General features: G+C 49.9%; 2 protein-coding genes across 6 annotated transcripts in view; one reads left to right on the top strand and one right to left on the bottom strand.

The window, feature by feature from the left end:
• The window catches only part of SUPT7L (SPT7 like, STAGA complex subunit gamma), a 35,174-nt gene extending 32,377 nt beyond the window's left edge, over positions 1 to 2,797 (bottom strand). For 4 of the 5 annotated variants that reach the window (XM_073556309.1, XM_073556310.1, XM_073556313.1 and 1 more), the window contains exon 1: positions 2,644 to 2,797. The gene's annotated coding sequence lies outside the window, so the exon portion shown is untranslated. The remainder of the gene's footprint in view (positions 1 to 2,643) is intronic. The other variant, XM_073556312.1, reaches the window with a different exon arrangement.
• Positions 2,798 to 2,993: 196 nt separating this feature from the next.
• Positions 2,994 to 26,528, top strand: part of LOC141060052 (uncharacterized) — a 50,011-nt gene continuing 26,476 nt past the window's right edge. The window contains exons 1-6 of the mRNA XM_073556315.1: positions 2,994 to 3,146; positions 16,820 to 16,964; positions 17,077 to 17,244; positions 17,328 to 17,451; positions 17,567 to 17,664; positions 18,403 to 18,457. Coding sequence (XP_073412416.1) covers positions 16,857 to 16,964; positions 17,077 to 17,244; positions 17,328 to 17,451; positions 17,567 to 17,664; positions 18,403 to 18,457 — 553 coding nt within the window. The 5' untranslated portion in view covers positions 2,994 to 3,146; positions 16,820 to 16,856. The remainder of the gene's footprint in view (positions 3,147 to 16,819; positions 16,965 to 17,076; positions 17,245 to 17,327; positions 17,452 to 17,566; positions 17,665 to 18,402; positions 18,458 to 26,528) is intronic.

Here is a 26,528-nt window from a genome sequence, read left to right on the forward strand (position 1 = left end):
GGGGGGGTGTCATTATACGGTGTGTGGGGGGGTGTACTGTGGGGGGCGTCATTATACGGTGTGTGGGGGGGGTCATTATACGGTGTGTGGGGGGGTGTACTGTGGGGGGCATTATACGGTGTGGGGGGGGTCATTATACGGTGTGTGTGGGGGGGTGTACTGTGGGGGGCATTATACGGTGTGGGGGGGGTCATTATACGGTGTGTGGGGGGGTGTACTGTGGGGGGCGTCATTATACGGTGTGTGGGGGGGGTCATTATACAGTGTGTGGGGGGGGTCATTATACGGTGTGTGGGGGTCATTATACGGTGTGTGGGGGGGGTCATTATACAGTGTGTGGGGGGGGTCATTATACGGTGTGTGTGGGGGGTCATTATACAGTGTGTGGGGGGGGTCATTATACGGTGTGTGGGGGGGGTCATTATACGGTGTGTGGGGGGGGTCATTATACGGTGTGTGGGGGGGGTCATTATACGGTGTGTGGGGGGGGTGTCATTATACGGTGTGTGGGGGGGTGTACTGTGGGGGGCGTCATTATACGGTGTGTGGGGGGGTCATTATACAGTGTGTGGGGGGCGTCATTATACGGTGTGTGTGGGGGGTCATTATACAGTGTGTGGGGGGGGTCATTATACGGTGTGTGGGGGGGGTCATTATACGGTGTGTGGGGGGGGTCATTATACGGTGTGTGGGGGGGGTCATTATACGGTGTGTGGGGGGGGTCATTATACGGTGTGTGGGGGGGGTCATTATACGGTGTGTGGGGGGGGTGTCATTATACGGTGTGTGGGGGGGTGTACTGTGGGGGGCGTCATTATACGGTGTGTGGGGGGGGTCATTATACGGTGTGTGGGGGGGTGTACTGTGGGGGGCATTATACGGTGTGGGGGGGGTCATTATACGGTGTGTGTGGGGGGGTGTACTGTGGGGGGCATTATACGGTGTGGGGGGGTCATTATACGGTGTGTGGGGGGGGTGTACTGTGGGGGGCGTCATTATACGGTGTGTGGGGGGGGTCATTATACAGTGTGTGGGGGGGGTCATTATACGGTGTGTGGGGGGGGGGTGTACTGTGGGGGGCGTCATTATACGGTGTGTGTGGGGGGGGTCATTATACGGTGTGTGGGGGGGGGTCATTATACGGTGTGTGGGGGGGGGTCATTATACGGTGTGTGGGGGGGGGGGTCATTATACGGTGTGTGGGGGGGGGTCATTATACGGTGTGGGGGGGGGGTCATTATACGGTGTGTGGGGGGGGGTCATTATACGGTGTGTGGGGGGGGGGTCATTATACGGTGTGTGTGGGGGGGGTCATTATACGGTGTGTGGGGGGGGGGTCATTATACGGTGTGGGGGGGGGGGTCATTATACGGTGTGGGGGGGGGGGGTCATTATACGGTGTGTGGGGGGGGTCATTATACGGTGTGTGGGGGGGTGTACTGTGGGGGGCATTATACGGTGTGTGTGGGGGTCATTATACGGTGTGTGGGGGTCATTATACGGTGTGTGGGGGGGGGGGTCATTATACGGTGTGGGGGGGGGGGTCATTATACGGTGTGGGGGGGGGGGTCATTATACGGTGTGGGGGGGGGGTCATTATACGGTGTGTGGGGGGGTGTACTGTGGGGGGCATTATACGGTGTGTGTGGGGGTCATTATACGGTGTGTGGGGGTCATTATACGGTGTGTGGGGGGGTGTACTGTGGGGGGCATTATACGGTGTGGGGGGGGGGGTCATTATACGGTGTGTGGGGGAGGTGTACTGTGGGGGGCATTATACGGTGTGTGTGGGGGTCATTATACGGTGTGTGGGGGTCATTATACGGTGTGTGGGGGGGTGTACTGTGGGGGGCATTATACGGTGTGTGTGGGGGTCATTATACGGTGTGTGGGGGTCATTATACGGTGTGTGGGGGGGTGTACTGTGGGGGGCATTATACGGTGTGTGTGGGGGTCATTATACGGTGTGTGGGGGTCATTATACGGTGTGTGGGGGGGTGTACTGTGGGGGGCATTATACGGTGTGGGGGGGGGGGTCATTATACGGTGTGTGGGGGAGGTGTACTGTGGGGGGCATTATACGGTGTGTGTGGGGGTCATTATACGGTGTGTGGGGGGGGTCATTATACGGTGTGTGGGGGGGTGTACTGTGGGGGGCATTATACGGTGTGTGTGGGGGTCATTATACGGTGTGTGGGGGTCATTATACGGTGTGTGGGGGGGTGTACTGTGGGGGGCATTATACGGTGTGTGTGGGGGTCATTATACGGTGTGTGGGGGTCATTATACGGTGTGTGGGGGGGTGTACTGTGGGGGGCATTATACGGTGTGGGGGGGGGGGTCATTATACGGTGTGTGGGGGAGGTGTACTGTGTGGGATGTAGTGGCCGCTGGTTATTAGACTCCACCTTTCTTCTACCAACCGATAACACCGCACACCGCGCCCATTATTGCCGCACATCACTCGCTGACGTCGGGCCGCCTCAGCTCTCCCACTCCCGTCATGTGTGCGCGTCTCTCTGCACCAGGTGTGAATACTGACTGGAGGCGATGTTGTGCGCAGCACGCTGGCACTTGTAGTTCTGCACTAATCTCATCCTCACTAAATAAAGTACCGCAGCCCAGAAAGGAGAAACTACTCACCAGCGGCTCCAGCCAGGCACGGCAGGGTTACTGGTCAGGTGTGACGTCAGAGGAGAAGGCGGAGTCTGCGCGATTACGGGAAGAAAGACGCTTTATAAGGCTGCAGGACCTTCCATGATGTCAGGACCATGTGATCACGTGTTGTGGATTTTGGGTCAGGTTCTACAGTAGAGGCCTAGACCGTAGGGGCTCCGCCTCCTTCCCGGTCCTGACTGCAGCCCAAACAGTCTCGGCTCAACCGTTACAGCCATTGGCTAGTATATATAACACATGGTCACGTGACAGGAAGTGCTGCACAGTGGGCAACCTCCTAGCTTTACTCCTCCCCCAGGTGACTGATCACATGACCATGACGTCACCACAGGTCCTGCCGTTGCTCGGATACATGTGCGGATGATTTCCTGTCGCCTGGCTGCTTCACCTCTCACCCTTTCTCCTGGGGCAGCAGAGCGCGGTGATCTTGGGAGGCTCCGCCCCTTGGGGTGACGTCACAGGAGCAGGCGGTGAGTTTACACCGTGCGTCAGATCTGTTCCGCCGCTCCTAGTGTTAGCAGATGGCGTCCGTTACAGCGGCGACACTTTCTAGTGCCCGTCCCAATGAGAGGCGGACACCGACACGTCAGCCGCCTCCTAGACCCTGTCCCCTATGTACAAGGTGTAATAATAGTAAGATTAGCAGCACATGCCTCCAGGTAGAGATGCAGTATAGTTCTTCTGATCATCCGTGTCACTTACCACATGTGTTGGGCATGGTAGTAGCTTAGGTATCCGTGGTTACGACCTCTAGCACCGAACAGTCACTATAGGATTGGCTGTACCCATGGATAAAAACAAAAAAACACATTTGAAAGGCGACTCCCCAAATCCCTGAGTGATGCACCGGCAGGACGCAGCAGACCCCCACTGATAAAGGCCGGGGCAGCACAGGGGCCGCTGCTGAGGAGGGAACAATGCCCACAACTGGGGCCTGCATAGGCCGTCAGTCACAGTGAGGTGCAGAGCGTCTGACGCCCATAGTATTAGCAGGCGGGCGGCTCAGCACGGTATGTATGCATCACACAGGAAAAACCGAGCCAACGTGAACCGGCCGCATCCTGCAAAAAGGATGAAAAGTGCAAAAAGATTTGTGGAGCCTTGACGTTGGGTTGTGAGCTTCTCTGCTTTGGCCAAAATACTATCTAATACCCCATATCTTTTTATCTTTTCATCTTTTTATCTTTTCATCATTTTTGCAGGATGCGGCCGGTTCACGTTGGCTCGGTTTTTCCTGTGTGATGCATATATACAGTGCTGAGCCGCCCGCCTGCTAATACTATGGGCGTCACCAATAGGCCGCTCAGACGCTCTGCACCTCACTGTGACTGACGGCCTATGCAGGCCCTAGTTGTGGGCATTGTTTCCCTCCTCAGCAGTGGCCCCTGTGCTGCCCCAGCCTTTATCAATGGAGGTCTGCTGCATCCTGCCGGTGCATCACTCAGGGTTTTGGTGAGTAAACCTTTCAAATGTGTTTTTTTTTTTTTTTTTTTTTTTTTTGAATATTTGAGAATTTTTTCCTTATGTGCATTGTAACCATGGATACCTAAGCTGCTGCAATGCCCTGCACCTGGGGTAAGTGACGTAGCTAATCAGAAGTACTATACTGCATTTCTAATTGGAGGTATTTGCTAATATTATTATTAATATTTGTTTACCAAATAACCAGAGATGGTCGTCACTATTCTCTGGTGTCAGCCGCTATACGTAATTTACAGCGAACGAGCCACATCAGCTAATGAGCGCCGTGGACGTCCACTATAAAGAATCAGTAACCGTCCAGGTATGAAGAAGTTATGGCAGTCACCAACAGGGCGGAGACGCAGCGCTGGGCCTACGGCCGCTGACGGGGGAAAGCATCTGAGGTCGTGAGAGCCGGAGCTTCTTCATAGCCGGGTCGTTATTTCTACTACCTACTGGAGGGCTGCAGAACATGGGACTAAAAAACACTTTCACAAAAAAAAAATTATAAAATGAAAAAAAAATTGGTGTCACCACAATTGGAAAATTCCAATCAATCAAAATGTAAAATAAATAAACCAACAAGGTAAAGAAAAAGAAGATAAGGTAAAATAAAAACACCTAAATTGGCAGAAATGAAACCATCAGACGACAGCACAATAATCGAGCCCGTGTCCATACACAAATCTAACACCACTAGGCAAACAGTTCCAGAACTGCATTTGCATTGCTGCCCCTATATTTATACAACTAAGTAAAACCCTATATACAAGTTTGCTATCACCGTAATCACACATGTTGTGAACACTTGTGACCTGGCTTCTGAGTTTGGGCTCCCTCTGGAGGTTACTGCTGGTAATGGAGCTGGGCTGGCTGACAGAAGTCAATCACCTGAGGAGGATGATTGGAGGTCAGGTGTTACAGACTGCAGAGATTTAAGTGAGCAACCTTCCCTCAGTTGTTGCCGGTGATTTGGTTTTCTTCCTGAGCATTTTGGAAGTCTGCTTGCCTCCTGCTCCGTCCTGCAAAGTTATTTGTCTGCTTGAATCTTTTTGCATTTGATCCATTTTTTGCCTTTCTCGGATTTCTGCTTTGTTTGTGTGGGCTCAGCCTTGTTCTCTGCTACGACCTGTGCTGGACCCGGTTCCATATGCCACAGCTCATGTCAGTCTTTTTAGTATTTCTAATCCCCTGTTATACCAGTATCTTTTGTTTTGCGTCCAGTTCACACCAGAGTTCTGATCTAGTGGGGGAGAGGTTGTGTGGCCTCAGTATTTTTGCATATCAGACGTGTTGGATTTTTCTTAGGGTTTTTTGCGTGATTGCAGACAGTATCTTTCCTGTCCTGTTCTATCTAGACAGTTTGGGCCCCATCATTTGCTGACTCTATTTTCTGCCTGTGTTTTGTGCCTCATCTTGTCTCACCGGCAATATATGTTCAGGGGCTATCTATTCCTTTGGGGTTCTACTCCGGGGCAGTTTAGCTTTCTCCTTTCTCTCTTCAGACTTAGTTAATTTGGCTGTGCCGAGGCGTCTAGGGCATCGTAGGTACGTCCCACGGCTAATTCTAGTTGTATTGTCAGTTTAGGGGTCTGCAATCCGCTAAGTTACCAACCTCTCTGGTTGCCTAGCCTATTCCCCTGCTATCCTCCTCGGTTACCTAATCACAACACATACAGACCTGTCACTCTGGTCATTTTGGCCCCACAGTGAAAGCCGTAAAAACAAAACCCAACTAAACCTGGTAAGGACCATTCGATGTGTTCAAATTATCGTCCCATCTCACTTATTAATGTGGATGTGAAGGTCTTTGCTAAGGCGTTGGCTAACAGGTTGAGCCCTCTACTTCCGGGATCCATCCATGGTGATCAGGCCGGATTCGTGCAGAAACGAGAGGCCAAAGACAACACGGTTAAAACACTACTGCTCGCATCTTATGTACGCAGACACAAGATTCCAGCTTGCCTTTTATCTATTGACGCCGAGAAGGCTTTTGATCGCCTTGGGTGGACCTTTTTACGTTCTTCATTGACACAACTGGGACTGGGGTCTACAATGCTGGGGAGAATATTCGCTTTGTACCAAAACCCCACGGCTCGTATTAGAGTCAACGGTACTCTTTCATCTTGCTTGAGCATATCTAATGGTACCAGACAGGGGTGTCCATTGTCCCCTCTGCTTTATATAATTGCCATGGAGCATCTGGCAGTTGCACTGCGGAGCGCTCCTGATATTAAGGGCATACAGATTGGCCACGATAATTTTAAACTATCAATATACGCAGATGATTTATTAATATACGTGACAAACCCTACAATTGCGTTCCCAGTGCTCATGCGAGAGTTCCTAAAATTTGTGGAGGTATCTAACTTTAAAGTTAATTATTCCAAAACGGAAGTTTTGAACATAACTCTCCCCGAGGAAGAGGCCCATAGACTCCAATCTTCCTTCCCTTTTAGGTGGGAGGACAGGGCACTTAAATACCTGGGAGTTATGATTCCTAAAAACTCCAATGATCTACTCAATCTTAATTATATCCCACTCCTCCATACAACCCTAGCTGACTTGAAGAAATACAATAGATCCCAACTTTCCTGGTTTGGCCGTATTAATGCAGTCAAAATGGACATTCTTCCCCGTTTTCTTTATCTTTTCCAGACAGTCCCTATTTTTGTTCCTGATCATTTCTTTAACCGTCTCCAATCAGCAATTAACAGTTTTGTTTGGGGCGCAAGAAAACCAAGACTTGGGTTCTCCACTCTGATTAGACCTAAGTCGAGGGGTGGCATGGGTCTTCCTAATTTTAAAACATATTACCGGTCTGCTCTTCTTTCCAGACTGGTGGACTGGAGATATGGTGACCTGTATAAACAATGGGTGATCATTGAAAAGCTGATGTCCCCACATTCACTGTAATGGCTCCCTTGGACCTATGATCCTCGGAACTACACAGTTTCTGAATTCCCACCGCTCACACAAGTGGTAATAAATTTCTGGTACAAATATAGCACCAAAATGAAAATCATTAACAGACCAAGTAGATTAGGCCCCCTCTTTAATAACATAGACTTCCCTCCTGCCACGACACGGACTTCATTTCTTTGTTGGGACTCTGACGACCGGGTTAGTCTGGGCCAGGCTGCAGACAAGATTGCAGGATTCCCTGCGGTGGGGGATATGAGGACGGCCTGCCCGGGGAGATCGATACCCTGGCTTGAATTTATTCAGTTCAAGAGCTGTTTTTCAAAGATAGCTCTTGGTCTGCCGACACCATTTGAGACCCTTATGCAGCTAACGGAGGGCCCTGCTCATGTGATCTCATTCCTCTATGGCCTGATCTCTGATTTGGAATCTACAGACACGCCCCGCTTCATCACTGCATGGGAGAAAGATCTGCGGATTAACTTTTCCGATGCGGATCGCCATAAAATCTTCACCCTGACTCATAAGTTGTCTATCTCTTGTGAGCCACAGGAGAAGAACTACAAAATCTTGACTAGATGGTATAGATGCCCTGACTTGCTGCACAAGATTTATCCGGGGGTCCCTGATTTATGCTGGAGATGCGGAGAGGACGGGGGTTCCATGCTACATGTCTGGTGGTCCTGTCGTCTGCTGAAGCCATTTTGGTCGGCGATCTTTCAGATTTTCTATATCATCTCTGGAATCAGATATGAACCATCTCCTCAGATTGCTCTCCTTTCTCTGATCCCTGGCCCATTAAAAACAATTAAAAGGGGCCTCTGGAGATTTTGCCTAATAGCAGCAAGAATGATCATACCCAGACATTGGAGATCCATGAGGGTCCCTTCTGTGATGGAATGGGTGGTGGAGATGGACAGATTGGAGCGTATGGAATCACTGATGTCCCAAGATAGGGGCTCCACATCTAGACAGGGTCACACTTGGTTTCCTTGGCATTCATTCAAAGAGAGTCCGGAATTTGCCAACTGGATACATAATTAGCTCTCGAGTAATTTAGATGATTTGAGTTAAATAAGTTAAATTATTTTTTTTTACTGATGGCTATAATCCCCCCCTTCTTCCTTCCCTTACCCTATATCCCCATACCTATTTTTTCCTTACTCTTACTACTATGTCTTCTCCCTCATGTCTTTTCCTTCTTTTCTCTACTTCCATACTTAAATAATGCTTAACTACCCAGATAATGGTTGCATATGGTCTATTGTATTGTACCCTTTCTTTGTTATAAAAAAACTTTAATAAATATTTTCTGAAAAAAAAAACCAAAACAAAACCCAAAAAGCAATGGTCTAACTGTGATGTTTGTTTGTTTTTTCACCATTTCACTGCATTTAGATATTTTTTTTCCCATTTTTTGTACAATATATGATAACATAAATAGTGTCAGTCAGGACTACAGCTCGTCCAGGGATATACCAGCTTCTCCTATGGTCGTGGATGGAAAAATAAAAAAGCAATGGCTATTGAGATGAAAAGAGAGAAAAAAAGGAAACTAGGCCCAGTCGGGAAGGGCGTAAAATATTTTGCCCTGACTATTAAAACGAATAGTGGGGCTGAGACCCCTGAGGTCAGAGTGCTTAAAGACCTACTACACCCAGGCATAATAGGGTGGGTCTTTAGCTTGTTTTAGGACCTATGGTGAAAGGTGGGAGTACCAAACTGACTCAGACAGAAGCCGGTTCCACCATGATGATTCCCGTCGGAGGTGGATGAATTACCCTTGTGTGTCCTTGCTGGTGACGAGGACGAGACGGTAACCAATGAGACCGTAATTGCTAAACTGGGGGTTTCTGGGAGAAATTTTGGGACTGTTCAAATGCGGGATCCTACTCTAAAAGGGGCATTTGACAATGGGACTGTGATAAATGGGGTCGCTCAAGAGCCAGGGACCTGACACCAGGTTTCCACATTTCACTTTAAGTGAGGAGCTGCTATATCGGGTCACTAACCTAAGAAAGGAAGTGATAAAGCAGTTGGTAGTACCAGGTCCCTATAAGCTTAGGGTACTTGACCTGGCCCATTCTTATGTCTTGGGTGGGTATCTGGGAGTAGACAAAACTCAAGACCAGGTCCTTCAGAGGTTCTACTGGCCTGGGTGTCAAGGAGAGATTGTTAACTACTGTCAGTCCTGCCCTACCTATCAGCTAACTGTTTCCGTATCCCACTTCCGGAGTCTCCTAGTGCCATTGCCTATTATAGAGGTCCCATTTGACCAGATTGCCATGTACCTTGTAGGGCCTTTAGTTAAGTCCTCCAGGGATCACCAATACATCCTGGAGGTGATGCACTATGCAACATGGTACTCGGAGGCAGTACCACTGAGAAACTCCTCCGCCAGGAGTATAGCCCGAGAGCTAGTCCATATTTTGTCCCATACGGGCCTGATAAAGTAGATCCTGATGGACCAAGGTACTCATTTTATGTCCAAAGTGATGAGGGAATTGTGGAAGGTTCTCCATTTTACACAACTTTGTACCACCCGCAGATGGACAGCCTCGTGGAGAGGTTCAACAAGACCTTGAAATCCATGCTTAAAAAGGTTGTGGAGAAGGATGGCTGAGACTGGGATTGTCTAGTGCCTTACCTGCTGTTCTCTATCAGAGAAGTCGCACAGGCCTCTACAGAGTTATCGCCGTTCAAGCTGCTATATGGACTGCACCCACGGGTACTTCTGGATATTGCGAAGGAGACCTGGGAAGCAGAAATTACACCCACCGGAGCATCATTGAGCATGTGGCCCACATGCAGGACCGGATCACAAAGGTAATGCCTATTGTGAAGGAGAGCCTCCTTCAAGCACAAGAGGCCCAGGCAAGGGTCTACAATACAATTGGGCAGTGAGGCTGAGACAGTTTAGTCTTGGAGGCCTGGTGTTGAAAGTCAAAAGTAAATCTCTGGCCAAGTGGCAGGGGCCTTACGAGGTGGTCAAGAAATGAAGTGACGTGAACAACAAGTTCCAACAGCCAGGGAGAAGAAAGCCATACGAAGTGTACCACATCAACCTTCTCAAAGCATACAGAGACAGTGAACCGGTGGAAGCTACATGCCTGGGGGCCAATCCTGAAGCCAGGGTCGAGGATGTTACAGTGGCAGAGACACTATCACCAGCCGAGAAGCAACAGGGCTGAGAGCTGCATCAGTGGTACTGAGAAATGTTTTCAGAATTGCCAGTGTGTACGCAGGTTGTGGAGCATGAAAGCCTGATGGAACGGTATTGGGTTCCCGAAGCCCGCTGCGAGGTGATCTCCAAAGAGGTGAAGAGCCTGTTGAGCCTGGGCATCATCGAAGTATCAAAGAGGAGCTAGTCCAGCCACATTGTTCTCATACCGAACCCTGATGGAGAATGGTGTTTCTGAAATGAATACAGGAAGCTAAATGAGGTATCCAAATTTGACGCATATCCGATGCCCCGGGTCGATGTGCGCATTGAGAGGCAAGAGTGAGCCAGATAAATCCCCACCTTTGAATTAACAAAACGGTGCTGGCAAATTCTCCTGTGCCAAGGAGAAGACTGCCTTCTCTATACCTGACTGCTATCTGTACAGTGGGTACGGAAAGTATTCAGACCCCTTTACATTTTTCACTCTTTGTTTCATTGCAGCCATTTGGTAAATTCAAAAAAGGTCATTTTTTTCTCCTTAATGTACACTCTGCACCCCATCTTGATTGAAAAAAAAAACAGCTGTAGAAATTTTTGCAAATTTATTAAAAAAAGAAAAACCAAAATATCACATAGTCATAAGTATTCAGACCCTTTTCTTAGACACTCATATGTAAGTCACATGCTGTCCATTTCCTTGTGATCTTCCTTGAGATGGCTCTACTCCTTCATTGGAGTCCAGCTGTGTGTAATTAAACTTATAGGACTTGTGTCATGATCCAGGCCGGGTTTTCAGTCCTGTATCCCTGTTTCCCGGTCTGTTCATATCAGGAGTTAACTTTTCTCTGCCTCGTTCTGGTGTCAGGTCGGCTATTTCTCTCCACTGCATCCTGCAGGGGGTGTCAGTTATATTTTCTGCCTATGGCATGAGTAGCTCATTCTAGTTACCCTGGTTTTTCCTGACTGTGCCCATGTCTGTTCATTCCCCTCTTCCCGTCCCGGCTCAGTGTTTCCCTTTGTGTTTGGACTCCCTGGTACCCGACTCTGCTTTGACCCTGACCTGCTTTTGCCCCTTTCTTCTGGTATTTCTGCTTCTGACCAGTACTGACCTTTTTAGTGCTCCTCTGACTCTGTGTATGATATTTACCTTGGTACTATGCTACTCTCTGGTGTCGACCCGGCTTGTTTGACTATTCTGCTGCTACCTGGTGGTAGCCACGCTGCAGGGCTGCTGGACTGCTCTGAGTAGTACTTCAGTCTCCCCTCCACTCTGCTGCCATCTTGTGTAGTTTTGCATTTCCCTGTAGAGCTGCAGCGTGGCAACTTGATTTGGAAAGGCGCACACCTGTCTATATAAGACCTCACAGCTCACAGTTCATGTCAGACCAAATGAGAATCATGAGGTCAAAGGAATTGGCCAAGGAGCTCAGAGACAGAATTGTGGCAAGGCACAGATTTGGCCAAGGCTACAAAAGAATTTCTGCAGTACTCAAGGTTCCTAAGAGCACAGTGGCCTCCATAAGCCTTAAATGGAAGAAGTTTGGGACCATCAGAAGTCTTCCTAGACCTGGCCGTCCACCCAAACTGAACAATCGTGGGAGAAGAGCCTTGGTGAGAGAGGTAAAGAAGAATCCCAAGATCACCGTGGCTGAGCTCCACAGATGCAGTAGGGAGATGGGAGAAAGTTCCACAAAGTCAATTGTCACTGCAACCCTCCACCAGCCGGGCCTTTATGGCAGAGTGGCCCGACGGAAGCCTCTCCTCAGTGCCAGACATATGAAAGCCAACATAGAGTTTCCTAAAAAAGAAAACACATGAAGGACTCCCAGACTATGAGAAATAAGATTCACTGGTCTGATGAGACGAATATAGACCTTTTTGGAGATAATTCTATGCGGTATGTGTGTAGAAAACCAGGCATTGCTCATCTCCTGCCCATTACAATCCCAACAGTGAAACATGGTGGTGGCAGCATCATGCTATGGGGGTGTTTTTCAGCTGCAGGGACAGGACGACTGGTTGCAATTGAAGGAAACATGAATGCAGCCAATTACAGAGATATCCTGGATAAAAACCTCTTCCAGAGTGCTCTGGACCTCAGACTTGGCCGAAGATTCACCTTCCAACAAGACAATGACCCTAAGCACACAGCTAAAATAACAAAGGAGTGGCTTCAGAACAACTCTGTGACCATTCCTGGCTGGCCCAGCCAGAGCCCTGACCTGAACCCAAGTGAGCATCTCTGGAGAGACCTGAAAATGGCTGTCCACCAACGTTCACCATCCAACCTGACGGAACCGGAGAGGATCTGCAAGGAAGAATGGCAGAGGATCCCCAAATCCAGGAGTGAAAAACTTGTGGCATCATTCCTAAGAAGACTCATGGCTGTACTAGCTCAAAAGGTGCGTCTACTCAATACTGAGCAAAGGGGCTGAAGACTTATGACCATGGGATATTTCAGTTTATCTTTTTTAATAAATTTGCAAAAATTTCTACATTTCTGTTTTTTCAGTCATGATGGAGTGCAGAGTGCACATTAATGAGAAAAAAATGAACTTTTTTTTAATTTACCAAATGGCTGCAATGAAGCAAAGAGTGAAAAATGTAAAGGGGTGTGAACACTTTCTGTACCCGCTGTATATCAGGATGCTGTTCGGATGCCTCCGAGATTGGTTTGGGAGCTGTGTTGTCCCAGGAAATAGATGGAAATCAACATGCAGTCCTATACCTGAGAAGAAAACTCTGTCCTGTGGATAGAACTATGCCATTATAGAGAAATAGTGCTTGGCTATCAAATGGGAACCTGACACTCTGAGGTACTACCTGCTAGTCTGGAAGTTCAGACTAGTGTCAGATCATGCGCCCCTGAGATGGATGAGACAGAAGAAGGGGAAGGATGCCCGGGTGACTAGGTGGTTTCTTGCTCTCCAAGACTATAGTTCTCATGTGAAGCACAGGCTCAGGAAGCTACATAGTAACACAGATGCCCTGTCCAGACTTCTTTGTTTAGTCAATGAAGGTATCAAAACCCCCGGCTTTGGGCAGAGGGGGATCACTCCTCTTTCAGATGGCTATGACTTGTCTCAATTTATTAACTTTTATATATAAATGTATTTTGACAAAGTCACTGGCAATGTATTAGGGGGAGATATATTTCATTGAGACTATTATGTTCAGTGACTTGAAACCCAGTTTTTCTCCAGAACACTAAGTGTTCAAAGGGGTTAAGCAACCATTTTAAAAGGGCTAGATTTTTGAGAACAACCATACAGCGGGAGGGAGGTAGTTCTCCATATCTTCACCCCAGGGTGTGGTCTAGGGTTTAAATTGTCGGCCTTCTGAGGCAGTCAGTGTTCGGTAGGCCTGGAGTTGGGAACTCCAATGCTATGTGTCCTGGCAAGGAAGCTGAACCAGGGGATGTTGTTTTTTTCCCTGAACGGGCGGATCCCCGTAACAACACGGACTATGCTGTATGTTACGTTCTGTTTTTCCTTAGTAAAAATAAACAAGGCATTCCTGACCTAACTCTGCCTCGGCTTATGCAGCACTCCTAATACACCAATGAAAGACTTAAAGTGACAGTGCTCCTTTGTCTACCTCCGTGTGCAGCCGAGTGAGCAGATCTACCACAGTATTCATAAGTATGTCATACTTCATGACAAAAGTGTAAATCGCGCCCCCTTTTCTCATTTTTTTTTTTTATAAGTTTGGCACTTGTACTAAACAATAGCTGTATTAAAGTGGTTGTCCACTACTAGTATTACCCCTTCTTAAACTAAATGTTATGCCCCGATAAAATCCCCTCCCATTCCGGCTCTGTTTCCGCGGTGTCGGCACTCGCTCTGAACATGAAGCGGAAATCCGGGCTGCAGCTGATCCATGGCTTCCTCTTTGTGTTCAGTTTCTCTGAAGATGGAGACATTGACCCCAGCGCTGATTGGGGTCACGTCACGCGTCACAACAACTGCATCTCCGCCCTGGGGAGAGCGAGTGCCAACGCCGCCGGAACAGCACCATCACGGGAGGTTAGTATAGGATCTATTATTTTATCGAGGATGAACATTTGATTTAAGAAGGGGTTGTCCTATTAGTGTACAACCCCTTTAAATTGTGTCAAACATTGATACATTTTCTGCACAAATTTATGATAAACAAATTTCGCAGATTGGAGGCAAACCCAACAGAATTTCCCGCTACCTCCCGTGCTATCAGCCGACCATTCAGTGCGGATGCGCTCTCTAGGTCTCAGCAATTACCAGAGTTGGAGGGGGATCCATCATATGTCATTGAGCCTACAAAGATCATCACCGTGGCTCCCGTGAGCCTCTCTACCCTTCCACCCGGCAGAACCTTCGTTCCACAGAGCAAAAGACTGGAGGTGCTACGTTGGGGGCACTCGTCCAAGATTGCAGGACACGTCGGGACCAAAAAGACCCGCTTGCTTCTCTCCCGCTACTATTGGTGGCCCTCTCTTCGCCAGGACGTGAAAGATTTTGTAGCGTCCTGTACTATTTGTGCGCAGAACAAGGTGCCTAGGAATCTGCCCACTGGTCTTCTTCACCCGCTACCTTTTCCAGAGGCGCCTTGGCGGCAAATTGCCATGGATTTCGTGACAGATCTGCCTTCCTCTGCTGGGTGTACTACTATCCTTGTGGTAGTAGATCGCTTCTCCAAGATGGCCCATTTCGTCCCATTACCCGGCCTGCCTTCGGCTCCTAAGTTGGCCGAGGTCTTCATCCATCAGATCTTCAAGCTGCATGGACTCCCTCAACGGATCGTATCCGATCGAGGTGTGCATTTACCTCTCGGTTCTGGAGAGCTCTCTGTCGGCTCATGGGTACATCTTTGGATTTCTCCTCCGCCTACCACCCTCAGACCAACGGACAAGTGGAACGAGTCAATCAAGTTCTGACGTCCTTCCTGCGTCAACGCCCACCAGGACAACTGGGCCTCACTTCTTCCCTGGGCGGAATTTGCTCACAATAATCATCCTAATGAGTCCACCTCCAAGTCACCATTTTTTGTGGTTACAGGTCAGAATCCGGGCGTCCCGCTGCCCATTTCCACGTCTTCAGGGGTTCCTGCGGCAGATGCCCTCGCCGCTGACTTTTCGCAAGTCTGGAAAGAGACCAAGGAGGCTCTCGTGAACTCCAGTGCCCGGATGAAAAAGCATGCAGACAAAAGACGGAGAGACCTTCCACCATACCATCCAGGTGACAAAGTCTGGCTTTCAACCAAACATATCCATCTGAAAGTCCCCTCGTACAAGTTGAGCCCCAGGTACATCTGGCCGTTTGAAGTACTTGGACGTATTAACGACGCTGCATACAAATTGAGATTGCCGGCTTCACTCTGGGTTCCTAACGCCTTCCATGTCTCGCTCCTTAAGCCTGTCATTCTCAATCGGTTCCGTCTTGCTCCTATCTCCTCCCCCCCCCCCCAGCCAACTGGGGATGAGGAAGAACCCTCTTCCTTATCGATTGGAAGGGATTTGGTCCAGAGGAGAGGTCCTGGGAGCCTCGGGAGAATGTGAATGCCCCACAAATTTTGAAAAAAATTTTTGCCAATCTCAGAAGGGGGAGATGTAAGGAGGGGGGTACTGTAACGACAGCGGTCGTGCCTGCCGCCGTTCCCCTAACACCGGGTCCCCCCGCGGCTATTACTTACCAGTCCCGTCGCGTGCCGCCTCCTCCTCTATCCGGCTCTCGCGCGCCTCCCCTCTCCTCCTGCGGCCGTCAGCTTGTTTAACCCTGCGGTGGGCGGCAGCCGATTAGCGGCCTGCCAATCACCTGCCGGCAGGGGATATATCAGGCGTCTCCCATAAGGGGAGGACGCCTGATTATTGTGTGACTTCCTGCTTTAATTTGGCCGCCTATAGCTTGTCTATGGGTCTTTCCTATTTCTCGTGCCTGTCCTAGTCCCAGTCTTGCGGTCTCTGCCACTGGTTGTCGTCCTGTCCTCCTGCCCGTCCTCCGTCCTATCTGTCCGGGTTCCACTGTCTACGTTCCCTGTCTCTGTTCCGTCCTCCAGTGTCTGCTCAGTCCCTGTCCTGTACTCCTGCCCACTGCCTGTCAGTCGTCCGCGTTGCCTTCCCTCACTTCCGGCACGGAGTCCTGTTCTGTGGTAATCTTCTCCAGCCAGTAGTCACTCCAGTCCCTCGAGCCGTCCCTCTTGGTTCCAGCTGTCGCTGTGTCTGAACCCCCGCGGGCCTGCCCCTAACGGTCCCTGTATAGGGGTCGGTTCCACCTGGTGCGCTCGTCCCGGGGGCCTCAGTTCCGTGACCCAGAGGGTCCACTCTCGGACGCTGCCAAAACCCCTGAAGCGTCACACCGGGCAGCAATTTCTGCTTTTCAGCTAATAGGCCGAGAGCAAATCTCATTAGGCAGCACAGAACCTGGAGTGTCATGGATAACGTCTCTGCTCTGTACTGCAGCAAAACGCATCATATTTATGACATGAAATGCTTCACTTTTTGTAAACGTCCTGATATGATCGCCGGTATATAGAAGACAGTAGCTGAGACCTCCATTGTATGATACGCATTGTGCTATAATTCCCGAATTGTGACATACTTCATCAAAGATCTTGTTTCCCCAGGTTCCTTATGTATAAAAAATTTTTCCTGTAATGGACGATGTTCCTCTCCATCAGTGACCCCACGAGGATGGAGCAGGACAGAGACCACATGGCGGCCCAAATATTAGACCTCACCCTGGAGATAATCTACTGGATCACTGGAGAGGTGAGAGCTTCACATCACATCACTCTGATCTCTAGGAATAAAGCAGGGAAATGACGGGAAAGGTGAAGGATTCTTGGCCTCTGTGTAGTGACCGGCGTCTCCCCACACACAGGATCACATAATAGTGAGGACACCGTCTGGGGAGTGTGTGACCCCCCGTGTGTCAGGAGGGTGGAGCAGGACCCCGAGTGACATCACCGAGCCTCCACCTCATTCACTGATAAATGAGCAGAAGATCCTAGAACTGACCAATAGGATCACTGAGCTGCTGAGCGGAGAGGTGAGCGCTACCGGGAATGCTGGGACATTATACAATAACGCCGGGGGAGGGGTCTGCTAATGACGGGTCATTGTGTGTGTCAGGTTCCTATTAGGTGTCAGGACGTCACCGTCTATTTCTCCATGGAGGAGTGGGAGTATATAGAAGGACACCAGGATCTGTACAAGGACGCCGTGATGGAGGATCACCGGTCCATCACATCTCCGGGTAAGAGGAGATCTTCCTGGGGTGTAGAGAACAGGTCTGAGAGTCGTCTAGATTCCCCATCATCTGCTCATCACATATAGACAATGTATTCAGTCACTGCGGTTATCTCCTATAGATGGATCCAGTCCGAGAAATCCCCCGGAGAGATGTCCCAGTCCTCTATATTCCCAGGATCGGCCAGAGAAGGAGGAAAGTGTCCCCTGGGATCATCAGGTAGATGAGATTTTTACAAATCATTTTTATAAATCCTTTATAGGGTACACAAACCACTTGCACGCGTTCTATGCGCCGCTCTGCTCCACCCAGTATCTGACCATCGCTCTGAGTTGCCTAGTGCTGGTTGTGAATTATAGGGGGGCGCGGCTGAACTCTACATGAATTTGTATCCACCTTGTCCTGCAGAGATTTGTTTCCTCAGACTATCACCTTGTTTTTGCATTCCTCTGTATTCTGTCTCCTGTTATTGACCCAGCTTTTTACCGGTCCTGTCTGACCTCTCTGATTCTGACCTCGGCTACATGTATCGAACCTGTGTTGCCTATCCTGACTTTGGATTGTCTGACCACTTCTTCATCTTTGCCCTCCTATACCCAAGCCTCTGACCCTCTGGTCAGCTGCTGCAGTCTCAGGGACTTTCCTGGAGAGGTATTTGGTGTCTACCGGCAGCCCAGCCTATCCTCACCATCAGCGGCTCTAGTGAAGATCCGGTAGACACTTGGTCATGCCCCTCCTGGTTAAGTCAGACCTATGGCGAAGTGGATCCACACCCACCAGCATTACACATAGATTGATATAATAAATCTTTTACTAACCTCCTCAATCCGCCGTGCTGGGTACTGGAGGCTCTGTTTCATAGTGTTATTGTCGGCTATGATCAGTCATACCTGGATATAAGATAAACCATTTTTTGTATTTTTTTTTTTTCATGTTCTTAATATGGGATTCTTGCAGGGAAGTTTTGGTGGAACAGCGAGTCTTGAAAAACCCCTATTTGTACCTGCCACTGGTAAGAGCTATTTTTTCACTATAAATGTTTTTCCTATTGAAATTAGTGATTAGAAAATTCTCTCATGATCAGTATTATCAGTGTTTTTTAATGCTTGTCCTACTTCTCCTTCTCCTGTCTATCTACGACACTACTCGTGCTTTATATCTCCTCATCTACTATCCTGTCTTTTCTCAGTGCTGCACTGCATCACATCTCTCTCATCTCTGTCTACCACCCCACCATTAGCCTCCACAGTGCTGGAGAACTACCCTACATATCCTCCTCCTCATCTCTCTTCTACCCTATCCATCCTCTCCACAGCCTTACATCTCCTTATCATACCTATCCACTCCACACTGTGGTACCACCTTACATCTGCTTGTGTATAATATATCCAAGCTATCAAGCCTACCAATAATGGCACTTCAGAACAACAAATATCCAAAAAGACAAAAAAGCATAGCCTTAAAAAGTGTTATTTTTATAACCATGGTGGGAGGCTTTTCAATAGTCATTATGACATGTTAATAAGAGATTTAAATTTTGTATCTCCCACTGGTACATCTGTTCTCTCGCGTGTATACTTACCTAAGTTTGTTTTTTTGGACTGGAATCTCCTTTTATGTGTTTTTATGGTTTGGCTATCATGCTTTAATAAAAATTACACATTTTTTTTTTACATCTGCTTGTGTGTTTACAGCCCTAACCGTCCACACCACAATGCTGTAACAACTTACATTGTCACAGTGTGACCTGTCCTCTATGCCGTGACCCGCAGGATGGCACTAACACCAGGACAAACAAGGGGAACACCGGGGAAAACAGATACAACGGTGGGCCCTGCAATAGGGAACGGGGACGTGGAGACCTCCTGCACTCCCCTGAGGCAGTGTCCCTGCACTCCTAACGTTCCCTATACAGGCTCTTCACCTGTCGCCGAGCTGGATACCTCAATCCCTAGCTTGCCCTGCACCTAGCCCTGACTAGTGAACTGGATGGTGCAGACACTAATCCCACCGCTGTACTAATACACACACAAGTAAAAATATAACAAACAGGGAAAACACCACTTAGCTTCGCTCTGTTGCATTTGCTCCCAGCAACAGATTACGGCACCCGGATACAGCTTTCCATCTGAAGCTGTTACACCAAAGCTCTGACTGAGCTGCAAGGAACTCCTCTCAATAGCTCCTTACTTCACCAAAGTTGGTTGGAAATGAACAATATCACCAACAGTGATTGAGAACACCTGACACTCCTTTATAGGTAGGAGCCAGAGCACTCACACCTGCTTAGTAATTCACTTGTAATAACCCCAGCGGCCACCAGGGGTAAAACCAGAACTATAGCAACTATAGTGTAATAACCCCAGCGGCCACCAGGGGGCAAAACCAGAACTAAAGCAACTATAGTGTAATAACCCTAGCGGCCACCGGGGGCAAAAGTAACCTTAAGCCAAAGGCTTAAAGGAAAAAAAAAGGTTACTTGTGCAAAATCTGTCACAATCCAACATGGATCGTGACAACATCTCCACACCATCTACCTTCTTACCCAGCTTCCATCAAGTGCTGCACTGCACCACATCTGCTTCTCATCTCTGTCTACCATCCTAACTGTTACGTGCTACAGAACCACTCAGCACCCAGAATATGTTGTGCAGTTATATGTATGTATAATAGGTTCTATGTGAGATGCATGTCCCTAATGCATCAGCCCACAGACTGCGCCCCTGGGCAGAGGGGACACGATATTCTCCTTTTGTCCGCCCTCCCCCCCACCTTTGTAATTCCCACAGTAAACATCGGCAGGCTCCGGCCACCTGCGGCTTTTGTAATGCATGTCTGGCCTGCCGCTTTTCTATTGGCCGGCCCTCTGTATCTGTGTGATATATTCTGTGTCCTGTGAGTAAAGTGTTATGAGACTGGAAATACGTGGAGAAGCAGTGATCAAATATGCGCCCATGTAACCAAGGAATTCCAGCCAGCGTCATTCATTCAGACTCCAGCCAACGCAGAGCGGACCTCCGAAAACACGGGGTGGTACTGAAAGAGGTACTCCAGATTGGTAGACCCCGTTACACTGGTGGCAGCGGCAGGATATGATACCCCTTCTACAGGAGGAAAGGAATGAATGGAAAATAACTACCAGAAGTTAAAGAGGACTACATTAAAAGATCTGGTGGAAGCCCAAGGGTTGATCGCCAGCAACAAAACAAAAGCGGATTTGATAGCAGCCATCATGGAACACAACAGTGCAGCGCCCCCCAATGTGAATGTGGAGGAGACCGAATTCCAGAGGGAGGTAAAGAACAGACTGGCGTTCTATGGCCCAAACCCTGCAGTAGAGATCATACGAGAGGTGATGGCTGATGTGCGTACTGATCTGAAGGAAAAGATGGCCGAGCGGACCAGGAAAGAGCTAGCCAAGATGGAGATGGCAGAGCGGACCAAAGTGGAGCTGGCCAAGATGGAGATGGCAGAGCGGAGAGAGGAGAGTCAGCGAGCAGGGGGAGCTCTGGCCTTCGACCAGGTACCTTCAACAGTAAGCCACAAAAAGATCCAGTATAATGCCTTCCGACAGTTGGGGGAGGCAGAGGAAGACATTGATGGCTTTCTGCAGGACTTTGAGCGGCAGTGTGCCCTTCATCAAGGGAAGCCGGAGGAACGGGTTCAGATTCTGGCCAGCAAGCTGACAGGCCGGGCAGCGGACGCCTATCGCACGGTACCTGATGAGGACTGTATGGACTATGAGCGGATCAAAGAAGTGATCTTGGCCCAGTATGCGCTGACACCAGAGGCATACCGCCAAAAGTTCCGCGGACTTATAAAACGCGTAACCGATACCCACGCTGAATGGGCCTGTAAATTATGGCGGTCACTGCTACAGTGGGTAAAAGGGAGCCAAGCAACCACTAAGGAGGACGTCCTCCAGCTCTTCCTGTTAGAACGCTTCTTTAATAGACTAAATCCCGAGACACAGGAATGGCTTCGGGACAGGCGGCCAACGACTCTTGAGGAAGCCGCTCGTCTGGCCGATGAACATCATGATGCCAGGAGGCCGCAGTTGTCCGGATCAAAGGTGGTCACTAGGGGCCCGCCCCTGGACCTGGAGGGCCCCAAACCACCGAAGATTGTAGGGGGACCAGCTAGAAACCCGGCCTACCACAGTCCCCCTGGGGCGCGATGCCACACCTGTCGTCAGCTGGGCCACCTGCAAAGACAATGTCCCGACCGGACTCAGCATATCCAGTGGCCAAAGTCGGGAACAGCTACCTTCAGCCGGGCTGCTGTACACTGCTACCAAGGCGAAGCTGACCCGGCATTGGGGGCTACGACTAACCAAGGGATGGAAGAGATGGAGGAAGAGCTGCATGAAGTAGACCCCGTGCAGGCAGCCTGGGCAGATAATCGACAACAGCATCGACAGGTCGTGTGGGTTAATGGGAAACGTATGCAGGGACTAAGAGATTCTGGGGCAACTTTGACCCTTGTGAAGCCTCATCTCGTCCGGGACCAAGAGAAGACGGACCGGACAGTGGCAGTCCGTGTAGCAGGGGGAGCTATACATCGACTGCCCACTGCCAGGATTCATCTGAACTGGGGAGTCGGGGATGGCCTTGTTGAGGTCGGCTTGATGGAGGATTTGCCTGCAGACGTCTTGCTGGGAAATGACTTGGGGCCCATGTTGTCTGCATTCTCGGTGGCCCCTCTGGCTGAGACCTATCCTGTGACCACCCGGAGACAAGCTCGTGCTGCGGAGGCAAAATCACACTCAGAGGAGGCTCAGGTAAGACATCCCAGTCCTACACGTATTCCCATAGCCAGACACATTTCTTGGGCCACCCCAGATGAATTTAAGAGGGAGTTACTTGAGGATCCTTCATTAGAGGGATATCGTGGGAAGGCACAGGAGGGGAGAGGAGTACTGGAAGGGGAACAGTTTGTATGGAAGCAGGGACTCCTCTACCGGATCACAGAGCAGCACCACACAGGGACGAGCCCCACTATAAAACAACAGCTGGTAGTTCCCAAGAAGTATAGGCAGGAGTTACTGCGAATCTCTCATGATATACCCTTGGCCGGGCACTTCGGCGTCAGTCGCACCAGGCATCGTCTGACACAAAACTTCTTTTGGCCGGGGGTAACCTATGATGTTAGTCAGTACTGCCAGACCTGTGACAGTTGTCAGCGCTTTGGCAAGAGGGGGGATCGATGCAAGGCCAAATTACGCCCCCTCCCCATTGTGGAGGAACCATTTAGCCGAGTAGCAGTCGATCTGATAGGGCCGTTAGCCAAACCCAGTCCGTCCGGGAAAAAGTATATATTGACCGTGGGAGATTATGCCACACGGTATCCAGAGGCGGTTGCGTTACCTAACATACTGGCAGAGACGGTGGCGGCCGCCCTGCTCCAGGTTTTCTCACGGGTTGGATTTCCCCGGGAGATTATCTCGGACCAGGGTACCCAGTTTACAGCAGAGGTGACCGACCAACTGTGGAAGCTGTGCGGCGTAAAGTCCATTAGAAGCGCCCCGTACCACCCGCAAACCAATGGGTTGTGTGAACGCTTTAACGGGACATTAAAACAGCTCATTGGGACTTTTACCAGGACCTACAGGGACTGGGAGAAATTCTTGCCACACCTCCTGTTTGCCTATCGGGAGGTGCCCCAAGAATCCACGGGGTTCTCCCAGTTCGAGCTGGTATACGGGAGACGGGTAAGGGGACCCCTAGACTTAGTGCTGGAACACTGGGAGGGGGAGGGCCTCATAGAAGGGGTACCTATTGTACCCTATGTGCTGGAATTCCGGGACCACCTACAGGAGCTGACTCAGGCTGTACGTGAGAACATGCAGGCGACCCAGCGGTGCCAGCGCGTATGGTACGATCGGAGGGCCAGAGAGCGCACTTTGGAAATAGGACAGATGGTCCTGGTGTTAGAGACCACTATGCAGAATAAATTTCAATCTGCATGGCAGGGGCCCTACCAGGTAGTGGGGAAAATAGCCGACACAACCTATAATGTCGCCGATTGTGACGACCCCAGGGTTATCCGCATGTTCCACGTGAATATGCTGAAGCCCTACCGGGAGCGCCCTGAAGAGGTAGTGGCCATCTGTGCACCTGAAGCAGAGGATTTAGCCGGTCTTCCCTTGCCGGATGTCTTAGGGGAAAGGACTCAGTTTAAAACATGGGACCAGGTACACTTGGGTGAAGTCCTAGGCTCCCGGGAGAGACAGCAGGCGGAGGCGTTGTTGAGGCTGCGACAGAGGATGTTTTCAGAGAGACCAGGGTACACTCGCCTGGCACAACACAAGGTTGAGACCCAGGATCAGACCCCCCTACGACAAAACCCCTTCCGCGTCCCTGAGTCTGTACGAGAGGGGATGCGACAAGAGATACATGAGATGCTGCGTTTAGGGGTCATTAAAGAGTCAGTCCCTGGGCATCCCCCGTGGTGTTAGTGCCCAAGAAGGATGGGACTACATGGTTTTGTGTAGACTATCCTAAGCTCAATGAGAAAACAGTGACGGATGCATACCCAATGCCGCGTGTGGATGAGTTTTTAGACCGGCTGGCGGGGGGCAAAGTATTTGACCACCATCGATCTATGCAAAGGCTACTGGCAGATTCCCCTTAGTCCTGACGCTATTCCCAAGTCGGCATTTGTCACCCCGTTCGGCTTATTCCAGTTTCGAGTTATGCCATTCGGGATGAAGAATGCCCCGGCGACCTTCCAAAGGCTGGCTGGCTGACCGGCTTCTGGATGGTCTCCAGGACTATGCTTGTGCCTACCTGGACGACATCGCCATCTACAGTGCAACATGGGAAGAGCATCTAAATCACCTAGAGACCGTATTGGACAGGATCCACCAGGCCGGAATCACCCTGAACCCAAACAAGTGTCACGTGGGCAAAGCAGAGGTTCAGTATTTAGGGCATTGGGTGGGAAGTGGGAAACAGCGACCAGAACCAGACAAGATTGAGGCCATAGCCAATTGGCCCATCCCACGCACTAAATCCCAGGTCATGGCATTTCTAGGGACAGCGGGGTATTACAGGAAATTCGTTCCCAATTACAGCAGCGTAGCCAAGCCCCTCACTGATCTGACCCGTAAGAACCAACCCCGCCTGGTAACCTGGACCTCAGAGTGTGAGGAAGCCTTCCGCTAACTAAAGGACGCCCTCTCCAATACCCCTGTATTGGCCGCACCCGAGCCAACTAAACGTTTCCTGGTTCACACAGACGCTTCTATGTTTGGATTGGGGGCAGTACTGAGCCAAGTCGGGCCGGACGGCCAAGAACACCCGGTAGCTTACCTGAGTCGGAAACTACTGCCCCGTGAAGTAAGCTATGCGGCCATCGAGGAGTGCCTGGCGGTAGTATGGGCACTCAAGAAGTTGCAACCATATTTGTATGGACGACAGTTTTCCCTCCTAACGGACCATAATCCCCTAGTCTGGCTTTATCGGGTCTCCAGAGACAACGCCAGATTGCTGCGGTGGAGTTTAGCCCTACAACCTCTGGACTTCACCATCCACCACAGACCCGGCAAACAAAACGGTAACGCCGATGGACTAAGTCGACAAACGGAACTTGTACCAACCCCATAAACTTCGGTCATCCCCAAACCGATCCGTTGAGGATCAGACTGTGTATGCTGATCACGTCACTGAAAAGGGGGAGCCGTGTTACGTGCTACAGAACCACTCAGCACCCAGAATATGTTGTGCAGTTATATGTATAATAGGTTCTATGTGAGATGCATGTCCCTAATGCATCAGCCCACAGGCTGCGCCCCTGGGCAGAGGGGACATGATATTCTCCTTTTGTCCGCCCTCCCCCCACCTTTGTAATTCACACAGTAAACATCGGTAGGCTCCGGCCACCTGCGGCTTTTGTAATGCATGTCTGGCCTGCCGCTTTTCTATTGGCCTGCCCTCTGTATCTGTGTGATATATTCTGTGTCCTGTGAGTAAAGTGTTGTCAGACTGGAAATACGTGGAGAAGCAGTGATCTTTTATATGCGCCCATGTAACCAAGGAATTCCAGCCAGCGTCATTTATTCATACTCCAGCCAACGCAGAGCGGACCTCCGAAAACACGGGGTGGTACTGAAAGAGGTACTCCAGCTTGGAAGACCCCGTTACACTAACCATCCTCTTCACAGTGCCGCACTGCCTTCCATCTCCTCTTCATCTCTGTCTACCACCCTAACCATGCTCTGCACCGCCCTATATCTCCTCCTTGTCCCTGTTTACCACCCTAACCATCCACTGCACTGACTTACATCTCCTTCTCATCCCTGTCTACCACCCTAACCATCCTCTTCACAGTGCTGCACCACTCTGTCTCCTCTTCATCTCTGTCTACCACCCTAACCATCCTCTGCACCGCCCTATCTCTCCTCCTCATCCCTGTCTACCACCCTAACCATCCTCTTCACAGTGCTGTACCGCCCTATATCTCCTCCTCATCCCTGTCTACCACCCTAACCATCCTCTTCACAGTGCTGTACCGCCCTATATCTCCTCCTCATCCCTGTCTACCATCCTAACCATCCTCTTCACAGTGCTGCACCACCCTACATCTCTTCCTCATCCCTGTCTACCACCCTAACCATCCTCTTCACAGTGCTGCACCACTCTATGTCTCCTCTTCATCTCTGTCTACCACCCTAACCATCCTCTGCACCGCCCTATCTCTCCTCCTCATCCCTGTCTACCACCCTAACCATCCTCTTCACAGTGCTGTACCGCCCTATATCTCCTCCTCATCCCTGTCTACCATCCTAACCATCCTCTTCACAGTGCTGTACCGCCCTATATCTCCTCCTCATCCCTGTCTACCACCCTAACCATCCTCTTCACAGTGCTGTACCGCCCTATATCTCCTCCTCATCCCTGTCTACCATCCTAACCATCCTCTTCACAGTGCTGCACCACCCTACATCTCTTCCTCATCCCTGTCTACCACCCTAACCATTCTCTGCACCACTCTACATCTCCTCTTCATCTCTGTCTATATAAATTCATTTACATCTATTTTCAGGGCTTGATTGAAATAAGTAGGGGCTGGAGGAGGTAACG

Source organism: Dendrobates tinctorius, unplaced genomic scaffold (assembly GCF_039654945.1).
Source record: "Dendrobates tinctorius isolate UK_male_01 unplaced genomic scaffold, ASM3965494v1 ptg000232l, whole genome shotgun sequence".
In the NCBI taxonomy this organism is placed as follows: domain Eukaryota; kingdom Metazoa; phylum Chordata; class Amphibia; order Anura; family Dendrobatidae; genus Dendrobates; species Dendrobates tinctorius.